This window comes from Merops nubicus, unplaced genomic scaffold (assembly GCF_000691845.1).
Source record: "Merops nubicus isolate BGI_N331 unplaced genomic scaffold, ASM69184v1 scaffold15855, whole genome shotgun sequence".
NCBI classification, from domain to species: domain Eukaryota; kingdom Metazoa; phylum Chordata; class Aves; order Coraciiformes; family Meropidae; genus Merops; species Merops nubicus.
This window is the reverse complement of record NW_008610440.1, coordinates 9,168-21,081: the sequence shown is the minus strand read 5'-3', so window position 1 is coordinate 21,081 and position 11,914 is coordinate 9,168. Positions and strand designations below refer to the sequence as shown.

The 11,914-nt window shown below is 45.3% G+C and overlaps 1 protein-coding gene across 1 annotated transcript in view; it reads right to left on the bottom strand.

Moving 5' to 3' along the window:
- LOC103773554 (rab-like protein 6) overlaps nucleotides 1-11,914 on the bottom strand; it is a gene marked incomplete at both ends in the record, with an annotated part of 33,797 nt that overhangs the window by 13,989 nt on the left and 7,894 nt on the right. The window contains 4 exons of the mRNA XM_008940923.1: nucleotides 2,344-2,449; nucleotides 3,433-3,573; nucleotides 4,431-4,522; nucleotides 6,057-6,109. Of these exons, the coding sequence (XP_008939171.1) occupies nucleotides 2,344-2,449; nucleotides 3,433-3,573; nucleotides 4,431-4,522; nucleotides 6,057-6,109 (392 nt within the window). The remainder of the gene's footprint in view (nucleotides 1-2,343; nucleotides 2,450-3,432; nucleotides 3,574-4,430; nucleotides 4,523-6,056; nucleotides 6,110-11,914) is intronic.

Genomic DNA, 11,914 nt, shown 5'->3' with positions numbered 1-11,914 from the left:
CCATGCTGCACTGGCTCCTAAGCAGGCCCCTTGCCCTACCCCTTTCCCTGGGCCAGCCCTGGCTCCACAGCACATCTCAGCTGAAGCTGGACATCAAGTAAAACCCCAAACCCTGGCTGGAAGCAACCAAAAGCTGCCAGATTTGCAGTGCCTCAGTACAGAATGGCATGGCCCAGGAACCCTGCACACCAGAGGGACATGAAATGAGCCACCTCCACATTGGACCCTATGCTGTGATTTCTGTCAGAACGTGCAGAAAGGAACCTGCCTGCAATCCCTGCACGAGCACAGATCTGCAGCATTTGTTTTGGCATTGCTCTTCTAAAAGCAGAGCCAGGCAGCTTGGTCTCATCACTGTCTCCTTGACTAACAGGCCCAGGACAACCTCCTCAACTGCCACCTTCTGTGTCGAGGTACAAAACCCAGAGCAAATGTTTTTACAAGCATGGTTTTCACTGTGCCCTTCCAAATCTCTCCTTGCACATTTTGAGGACTGAACTGTAATGAGAAGTCTTTTCAGGTTTGTTTTCTACAGTGTTGAATGATTTAATTATATTACAGGAAAAATAGAGGATCTGGGGCTCTAATTACATGGCACCAGCACCTCTTGGACTACTCCAGTGCTACCTCGAGCCCACTAAACTGGGGAGGAAACGTGGGCTGATCACCCCCCCACCCACACCTCTCCTAAGCAATAGTCACTGGAATCTCCAAACAGCTAAAGGTTATTTCAGATTTATTTCCCTGAAGAGCACAACTTGTCCAAGAAGTTCTCCAGCTTTGGGTTCTAATTGCTTTCAGACTCCAGTTAATAGATGATGTTTACTTATAGACAGCACATCCACATGAAATGTCCTGTAAGATTCACATCCTAAAGCTGCTTCCCAGCAACCCCCATGCTAGAAATGATTTGGTATTTCCTGCTTACAACTATGGCTAGGATAATCAGCTCATACACTGATTATTAACAGTATCATTACGAGCAGCTTTCAGAAACAAATCTGGCAGGAAGGCTGCACTAATGTCTCTGTCTCCTATCAAGAGCTATTTGAGGAAAAAAAAGTGAGATCTACAAAACAAAGTAACCTGGGAACTAGTTATTCTGCATGACTTCCACAGGACACCACTTTACCATAGGAGCCGAGGCTATAAAACCAAACATTTAACCACCACCATGCTGGTAGATTTCAGTCTTCTCCACAGAGCAGCCATGTGGGTTTACACCTCAGATTTCTACAACATCCTCTTCAAGAAATTATTGTTTGACTTGTTTTACTGAACTTTTATACATTCAGTTTTCTTTATCCTGGTTCCTTCTGCTCTGCAGCCTGAGGATGCAATAACAGACACTACTATATCCAGGCTTCTTCTGACCCAGCATTTCAGTGGGGATGATTTGTATAAAAATACACACAGACATTTCAGTTACTGATTAAAGATAATCAAGATCAACTGCCTGTTTTTTTCCATCCAAAAGAAAATAATGATACATCTTATGTGCTCCCCAACAGCATATGATTAAAGATAATCAAGATCAACTGCCTGGTTTTATCCATCCAAAATAAAACAATGATACAACATCTTATGTGGTCCCCAACAGCATATGCTGTTGATCTCAAAGGACACTTATATGATTACCCCAAAAGATCCATTAAAGATAATCAAGATCAACTGCCTGTTTTTTTCCATCCAAAAGAAAATAATGATACATCTTATGTGCTCCCCAACAGCATATGGTCTCAAAGGACATCTATATGATTACCCCAAAAGATCTTCTTCTAAAGGACCACAGCTGAGAATTCCACCCTTCCATGCCCACTCATCCTCTCCCTATGCACTCAGACCACCAGGAAGCCTCAGTTATGAAGGAAACAGGAGAATCAATGCTTGGCTCTGTGTGCATGGGTTCCAAGCAGTTCACTAGGGCAAAGACTTTTGGCAAACTGTTGTCCCTGAACTGTTCAGTTCATGACCAAAACTCTTCTCATCTGAGTTTTAATTGGACAGAATTTAAATACAAATGTGCATGTGTAACATTTTTGACTTGGTAACTAACTGGATGCAATTTTCTTGCCAGTGTTATTCATCACCCTGGAGCCTTTCTCCAGAGGCAGGCATTTGTGACCACAGCAGAGAAGATTCCTCCCACAAGCAGAGACATGTTTAAGTCACAGCCACCAATGTACTAACACAATTTTGTTAGCAACCCTTATGAAAACAAATATCTGCTCAAGATCCTTGAACCACAAAAGAAACCCCAAATATAAATGTCCACCCTAGAGAGAGAGCAAATGAAATCTGTCCTGCCCACCTGACAGCTCAGGGAAATACCCTCTGTCTTACCTGGAGCTGCAAGAAGGGGATGTTGAAGAACTTGTGCAGGTACTTGAGGCCAAAGCTGTTCTTCATGGAAGACTCAGCATAGCGAAAATAGGAGGAGCCAGGGGGCCTGTCTCAACCAGAGGGGGAGAGAGAAGAAAGCTGTACAAAGGACATGGACTGCACACACACAGAGGCACTTGCTGAGCTACATACCTTCAACCATCCTCATTCACAAGCCAAGCCCTCAATCCCCAGATGTAGACTAGCAGGTCATCCTGCTAGGGACTCATTAGTTTGTTTACAGAATTCACCCTTTGTTCCCCCTGCAGGGTGGCTGAAGGTGGCTGTGGTTGTGGTGCAGTGTCATGCAGAGTAACAAATACCATGTCAGGACACTGGTTCACCAAACAGAGGGTTTCACAGCTGTACAAGCTGTTCATTTCTCAGTGAAGTTTTTGGTTTAAAACCACAAACAGACCTACAATAAGTCACAGGCATCACCAGTGGGCACTAAATGCAGCTGAGTCATGTACAAAGATGAACTTGTAAATAAATGATTACACCATGGAACCAAGACTTAGAACTCCTACCATTCCAGTGTGCCTACAAACACCTTAAAAATATACAGCACACAAAAAGGTACAACCTATTGAATCCTGAATAGTAAATAAGACTTTATATTAAATAACAGAGAGACTCAGATCTCTGCATAAGGGAAAATCTTGCCTGGCTGGCAAGGGAGGCAGATGCACTAGCTGGCTCTCTTGTAGCAGAATTACTTGGAGTAGAGAACAGTTGTCCTGCAGGAAAAGGACTCTTTCACAAGAGCAGTACTATCCAAAAAGAAGATGAATTCTTAGGAAAGGTACTTCTGAAAGGCACATGCTGGCAGGCACTCACTGACTGCTGGAACACAGCTAAATCTGCCCACAACAGTCTCCCAGATCAAAGGAAGAGGAGCCCATCACGCAAGCTGCTGCGTGAGACACTCGGAGCTGGGAAGGCCCAGAAGCCAGGCAGAGAGGGAGGGGATGAAGGTGCTGTGGCAGCAGGAGCAGAGCAGCTGCCCATGGGTGAGGGCTGCTGCCCTGTGCCCGGGGTGCCCCTCACCTGTTGAGGCTGTGGATGAGGTCCCGCACGTCGCCAGGCAGGATCACCCTGTGCTCCCCCATGTCCCGGTAGTTCCCAAGCACACACACTGGAACGTGGGTCGGCACTTTAGGAAGCTCCCTCAGGATATAGTTGAATGTCCTTCACCATGGGAGAGAGAGAGAAAGGCAGATGAGTGGAAAAACATCATTCTGTGAGCAGCTTCATGCACAAATCCCAAAAAAACCGATTTTTCTTCAGAATCCTTCCAGGACGGTGGCTCCTTTCCCCCCTTCAGAGAAACACATTAACTGTAAACACATTCATATCATTCTTTATCCAAAACCAACTTGACAAGTTCAATAATCCACTTCCACCAGCAGCCTCACATCTCCTGCAGCAATATTTCCCTCAGTCCTACAGAACTGTGGGAGGCCAGCAGAAAAGGAGGATTCCCTCCCTCCAGCTGTCAGCGGGCTCACTGACCCACACCAAACCTGTGAAACACAAGCTTAAACAGCAAGCAGGAGCCCTTACCACCTTCTCCTTCCACTCCAGCTTCCAAAACTGCCTCACCCTCCTCAGCAGATGTGCCAAATGAGCAGTTCATGACTTCTGTATGCTAATGCAACCTAGAGCCTCTAAATAACCCTCACTAATTCCAATTTTCCTAGGAATTTCTCACTAGCATCCCCCTTTCTCTTGTGTTCTGGAGAGCAGGGGTTTGTAACATGCCCAGTGTACTTGGCACCTGTAATAGCACTAATTATCAAGCCTCCACCAGCAGCATATCAGAAGCTGCTGTACACAAGCCCACAGGGAGACTGCTTGTTTGAAACAAGCCCTGGAGCAGACTATATTAAAAGACATGTCAGAAGATAAAGCCACACGAGCTTGCTTCAACTCCTTAGGCTGGTTATCAGCACCACAGTCCACCTGGGAATCAAGAGATCTAGAAGCCATTTGTTTTCACTGAACAAGTGAGAATCTGGTGGTGCATGCTGCTGAAGATGTCTTACCACTGTTTGGTGATGTCAAACATCATCACCACACCGTTGCAGTTTTTGTAGACATCCAGGAACTCTGCATCCAGAGCCATTTCTGACTCTGCCTGAGGAAACAAAGGCAAAAAAGCTGTAAATCATTTGATTCAACTTCAGGCTTGCACAGAATGCAACGGACTCAGTGCAGAATAGAAAACCTTCTAAAGGGACAGCCACCAGAATTATCTGTGGATTTCACAGCACCATCATTTAAGCAAGATACCTGGTGCTTTGCAGGTTCTGCTGCCCACAGGAGCAGGACATGAACCACCTGCCAGTCTCTGACAAAGCCATGTCTGAGAGCAAATGCTAAAACCTGTCTCCACCTCCTTCCCCTGTGCCCCCAAGTCCTGCACTGGAGAGATAACTCCACACATGCTCCAGGATGAAGGACAGAGTTCACAGGCCCCATTTCAGCTCTCTGCTGACCCAAATATTGACTGTACTGGGGTTTAAAGCCAGGATGTAGTTTCTACAGAGTTCCTCCCATGAAGGGCTGTAAGGATTTAGTAGTATCCAGTTTGCTTTTCAACATTTGGACTCTGCAGCTGTACAGTACTGGTCAAAACAACCTCCAAGGCTGCTGCTGCCATTTGGTGCCTATGGAACAATTCTCACTCCTTCCCCAGGAGTGGGACACTCCTTTTCACTCACATTTGTGAAGGAAGAAGGAGCTGTGTTAAAGGCTGCTCTCATAAAGGCTTCTTTCTATAGGAGAGTATTTTTAAAGACAGTTCTCCTCACCTGACTGCACAGATTGAGCAGAACTGGCACCGTGGTGGAAGAGTTAACCCTTCAGTGCCCTGACCAGCCCCAGCCCCAAGGGCTCAGCTCTCTGTGTACCAGTGACAATGCCATCCACTGCAACACAGAGCACCAGAATAGCACCCTGGCCCTGAGCCCTGCAGGGCACTGACACAGCAGCAATGAAGCCTTTAGGACCTGCTGCATGGATCATGGAATCAAGGGACTTTTAAACTTCACTCTTCCTGAGAATAAAATTGTACATCTTTTGAAAGAGATGCCATGGGAGTGCAGTGGCAGCCCACAGGCAGTTTGGGTGATGTGGTAAGATGATCTCCCACATAGCACTTGGTTCTTCAGCAGAAGACCCAAAGGAGACACATTGATGCAAGGGGTCAGAGGAAGCTGCTGGGTTTAATGTGCTGGGTAACACTTCTACTTCCCCCTCCTCCTCTCTATTTCAGAGGGTGTTACAAGGTAGATAGCTAGCCTAGTTTTAAGGAGGAGTCAGAAAGTGTGGCATCAAGTGACTTCTGCAGGTTTCACAAGTCCATTATAAAAGGACTTCCTTCCACTGCCCACCTGCAGACAGGAACAAAGCTACTGAGTAAACATCTGGAGCACAGTCATTCCCAAAGGACAGAATGGAAAACAGCAGGGAAGTTGTGGTGAGGGCAGGGACAGGGATAAAACACAGGTAAAAGAGTGAAGAGCATCAGGGATCCCATTGTCCCCCATCCACCTGCCAGCCCATCCTAAAAGCAGAAGCAAATATAGAACTTGCTCTCCATGGACCAAAGGTGGACTAGTGGCTGGCTTCCCACTAAGAGGCAGAAACCTGCATTCAAGTTGACTCACCTCCTGAGGGTCATTTTCCAGTTTCAAACCATCTCCTCGTTTTTTGCATTTTCCTTAAAAAAAAAAAATAAAAAATACAAGTGTTACATTGGGCAGGACCACAGCATTTTGAACATGACCTTAAAGCAGATCCAACTTCTCCTGTAAGCGTGGGGAAGGCAGAGGGGTGGGCCAGGCATGCCTACCCTGGGCAAGAATGCCACCTGGTCCAATTCAAAGTGAATTGGCAGAAAGTCTGGGGTAGCCTAAACCATTTCTCTTCATAGTATAAAGTCATAATGACTGAATAATACAGACATTGGTGCACCTCTGACCACACAGGGAAGCTGCTGTGCTGTGCTTTTTGTTGCCTTAGTGCTGATTGTGGGGCTGGACAGCACAACTACACCCAGAGCCTTCCTGAGCCATGGCACTGCTCTGAAGCCAGCAGCATTCTGAAGAAACGGGACCTCAGAGCCCATGGGCTGTGCTAGGGGAATATAACAGCCAAAAGACAGAGTTTATACAAGGAGAAATCAAAGCAAAATCAAATAGACTGTGGCAACGGGGCTGTGGAGAAGTAGTGGAGAGCCAGAGGGTCAGGTCTGGACATCACCAGCAAAAGGAAATCCTCCAGAGGCACCATCCAAAGCCACAGGCTCCAGAGACACGCACACAAGAATAAGCCAGGACAGGTAAAACTGATGAAACTCTCAGGAAACTGCAAGAGGCAACGGGCTAAACACTTGGAGAAGACACCAGAAAACCTTTATAGAGACTTGCCTTCCAGTCCCACAGCCACAGTCCCACCTGGAGGAATCTGCAGGCTGCTCTCCAACTCATCTGCATCCTCTAAGGCACATGCTAAAATACAGCCCTTATACTTAAAGGGAGACCTCCTGAGACTTCTCCCTTTTCTTACAGCTCCAGTAAGCACTGGAGATGTTCACAAACTGGCATTTTAAAGTACCACTGGCATTTGACTCAACTCCCTGAGAAAAGGAGTTGGTGTTTATAAGCCTCAGGCTCCCTGAAAATTCTGCATTCCATCAGTTACACTGCAATCACATTTCCAAACCTTAAAACCTGCACCCACAGCAGGCTGAGAAGATGACACCATCTACCTGCAGCTGCAACGGGCAGTGGCAACCAGCTAACGTGATATTCTGATGCAGACACTTGGCACAAAGGATCTCCAGGAGTCCCAGGAGGTAAGAACAAGGACATCTTCTTTCACCCACTGCCAAAGGCGTTTAGTGCAGACACACCATTAAAAATCCCCCCAAAATCTATCCTTGCTGCCCAGGGATCATTTAAGCCCTGTCTACATCCAGCAGTTTCCAGGGTTTTATCAAAGGATGAGCACTGCACAATGACTAACCCTGTGCATTATGTTTCACAGACACCAAATACCTTCCAGATGTTACTGACAGCAATTAAGAACTGTATTTCTGAATTAACCTTGTTCTGTATTTTCCGAGCCTAGTGATGAGTTAACTAAATTACAAGACTTGGAATTCCTTCTCATAATTTCTAGAAATTCCCTGCATCACTGACAACAGAATGTGTGGGCAGCTTGGATGCACCTGAAAAAAAAACTCCCATCAACTCTTTAAGACTCTGAGACACTGGGGGACTAAAATAGCTTCTGTCAACCATTCAGCTGTTGATTAATATGGAGCAACTCCTTGTAAAATACATGGTTCTGCCAGATGCTGCATGTGAAATGAAGTGTTTCATGCTTTTTGCACACAGGTTAACAATAAATAGTGATGAAATACAGAGTTTTTTTATGAAAGTTCTAATGCTGCAGGAGACTCTGGCCCCTACATGCTGACAGCATGTAAAATGTCAACTGTAAGATGACATAAGGGGGGCAAACATCTGAAAGTAGCAGAAATACTAATCCTGGTCCTTCCCCATTCATGCAATGTGTTTCCCTGGAGGATCCAGGTATGGGCTCTGATTCTTCCCAGCACAACTGAAGGGGTGGGGTGTCTGGGACATGTGTGCCTTTTCCCACCTCAGTTAAATTCCTCTCAAGTCAGAGGCATTCTTGTGGCTCCTCTGACTGTTTCTGCAGTTACTGCTAAATTATGCTTGACGTGACCTGAATTTCTACCAAGAAGCTCAAGCAACCACAAATACTCTTCATAGTTCCTCCTGTCCTGAGCAATCAAGGTGTCCTTCTAACCTGAACATACAACCAATGACTTGAGACCAAGTACCAGACACACACAAAGTCACAAGCAGGGAGGGGTGTGTGCATCAAGAGGAATGGGTAATATTCCTCCATGGTGCAAAGGAGGTCAGCTCTAGGGGAGCACCAGAGCTCACAAGCTCATGTGTGTACATGTTCATGCACTGTGGCTATTTTTGGAACCCAAACTGCAGGACAAGCCAGAAAAAGGACAAGATGTATGTAGTGAAAAGATGCACTTCAGCCTGTAAAGGCAAGGCCACAATGAAGACTGGGGGTTTATATGAGAGAGGTCCTGTCTTCAGGTTGCATTGATGTGCAATCCAGCAGCCTCAATCAGTAAGCAAGGCTCTTTGTGCTGTGATTGCTCAGCTTCTCCACCTAGAACAAGGACTGCTCCTTCTTTCCAGGCATAACAGAAACACTGAAACCAGATAACCTTACAGCAGTGCCCCAAAGTCTACAGAACAGTTCCTACTGAACACCAGAGCCTGGGGCTGTAGCCAGCACCTGGGAGCCTCTGCACCTCTAGGTACCACCAGTTTTGCTGCAGGAGAGCAAGGATTCAGTACAGCTTGCCAACAAATGCTGTCCACTCTGCAGGGGAGATGCTGCTGTTCACCACTTAAAAACACACAACCAGAATATCTGTATCTCCAGTGTTATTTAAATTATGACATCTGACAATAACAGAAACAGTAATTCTGATCTTTCCTCCTCCTTGCAGCACATCTTTGGGATGGAGAGGGGTGAAGGGGCAGGGAGAGGACAGGAATCTCCAATATGACAATTTCTGTTCTTTTGGGGGACAACAGAAAAAAAATACAATTTGATCCCTTCAGTTAATGTATGGGAAAAGATGCAGGAACCAAACAAGCCAGAAGACTGGAACTGTTCTTCAATCACCTGCATTCAGGCAGCTTCACTGCACTCAGGATCCACTACAGCTTTATGGCCTGCAGCAGTTACACAACTTGCTGCAAAGCCAGAAAGATGAGTCAGGACCGTGGGTTTTGCTGAGATATCCTTCCTATGTTCTATTCACTCCAAGGGCAGCAAAGGAGACAGTATTTACCACACACTGCTCAAAACCCAATATAATCCCTAGCTGGGGGCAAGCTCTACTTGTTAAGATTTTAACAAATGGCATCATGACACAAACGAGCCCCTCTCTGTGAGCAGGCCCAAGGAGAACACAGCAGGCTGCATGGAATCCATGCTCCAGTGGGTCTGCATGTTAAATAACAAAAAAAACCCCAAAGATTCAAGGAAAAGGGAAGAGGAGTGTGGTGTAACAGTCACCATTCCCCCCTGCTTCAGTGCACGGAGCCACCCCTCAGGTTTTAAGCTTTCTCAGCACACCTCCCCACACTTCCAACTTAGCATCTATATGCTAAACAAACAGCAGCTTGGCATCAGCCAGACAGAGCCACCAGAGCTGCTCCTGAACCAGTCTGGAGAGAAAAAATCAAAGCACGCTGCTGAAGTCCTGAGGAGAGGGAGACATGCTGCTGGTAAGCACCAGGAGAAACACCACCTCGTAAAGCCACGCTCACTTCTGAGCAAAAAATGTACACGAAGCTTTTCAGGACACAACTTAGGAAATTTCCTGAAATCCTCACGGGCATGTTCACATGGAGACGTGCAGAAAGGCAGCAGTGAATAGCAGAGAGGAGGCCAGAGCTGCTTTACAAGACTCAAGTTGAAAACTGCAGTTTATGAATACAACTTTCAGGCAGTCTAGCAACATTCCCACATCAGGCTTTGAATATATTTTCCATCTTAATTTACATTTACATCTTCATTTAAATAGAGTTCTCTTAGTTTTCTCTAACAAGGAACACTTCCTCCAAAATGGGGAAACACTGGCAACAAAATTTAGCCTGGAAAACAACATCTGTTGAAATGCATGTTCAGAACGTGCATTTTTGGCAGTTTCAAATACAGCCTGATAAAAGCAGCATTCTACACAACTCTAAATATGCAGGTTAGCCAGGATCTGGTAAGCAAGGAGAAAAAGGAGGCTCAGGTCTTGTCAGCACTAGGCTGCAGCAGCACTGGCTATGTCACTACAAGTCTACAGTCTAGATCAGTGTTGCTCTCACCAAAAGCATCACGCAGGAGGATTTTTTGTCCTAAGTATAGAGAAGGAAGAATAAAAATGTCATGAAATAACATGAAGATGAAAGTTAGATAGGAGCAAGTTCCTAAGAGTTAATTTGCCCATTTTCCTAAAGTTGTACTTGTCAGGAACCTGCAAAGCTGTGGCAATAGGAAAGGATTTGATTTGGTTACGTCACGATGATCTGAACTTTTCACTGCATTGATGAAGTACATTTGATTATATAAAACTACATATCTGTAGTCCACAACCAGGGGGCTTAACAGAAAGGGCTTTATTTCAAAAGAATAAAAAGCAGAAAGAAGAGAGTCCCTTGAGGTTTCTAACACATGCTCCACTGTCAGAAATGAAAGCAGCGTCAGAAGAGCTGTTACCAACATCTGCACATATCAAATCTGACTCATTTTGCCAAAAAAATGACAAGTCTCAAGTTGAGGAGATGAGTCTGCTCAGAGAAGCTATTCACAGAAAAAAAAATGCTGCAACTACATGATTCCCAAATTATCTGTCTAACCATTCATACCAAAGTTGCAAGGCAGCAAGAAAACAGATGTTCTGCTCCGAGTCCAGCCCTGCACATGTTACCCCAGGATCTGAAAGCCAAACTGGAATCAGACTGACTCCAGCAGCAACTCTGACCTAAGGAAGGGTTTGTCTACACTGTGAAAACCAGGGTTTAAAAGAATAAAAAGATATAGCACCCAAGATTTTCATTTAAAGTTACAGGCTCAAGTTTAACCTAAAGGCTCTGACCCAGGGCTGTACCCAGAGCTGCTATCTTAAATTACCTTTTCTTTTGTACTATTTTAAACCCAATTTAGCTAACATGAAAAATGAGAGTTCTCCCTTTCCCTCTCCCTATTGTATTTATCTTCTTATTTTCTGGTGTTCATGCCTGTGTGAGGTGCAGCAGGAGCAGTGCCCCTCGGGGGCAGTTCTGCTGAGGAATGAGTGCCAAGCACAGACTCCTGCCAAGGCTGCAGGAAAGGCACCAGCAGCCAAACCATCAAAGCTGAGGTTTCAATGACTGTAGTCAACAGATCTGATGAACAGAAACACACAAACCAGGAGCACAACCCCCAGAGCAAGAGGTAACTCACTTGTAGAGCTGCTTTCCTGACCACTTTAAACCAGGATGGTATGAACGGCTCTTGAAAGCCACAGAATATCTGCATCTGGGGCTACAGAATGGGCTGTTATGGTTTACATCTGAACCCCAATTCCTTCCAGCAACAGATTCCACTGCATTCAGATTTGCACTGCATCCAGACTGTCTCTCCACATACTCTTTTGGGGTTTGTTTTTATTTTTTAAAAAAGAGAACTTTATACTCTGCCAGAAACTGAAAACTAATGACAAATGTATTTATACATCAGAATACTCTCCCTGGCCAAGCACTTAGAACAGATTTTGGATTAAATACATTGCATCTTCTGTCCTAAGCGAAGGTAAGCAATTTGCTTCTCTTTTATCCTTTCCTCCTGCATACATTATTCACTGCAGATAACATTTTAGCAATTTAACAATAGCATTCCTTTACAAAAACAGCTCAGCAGG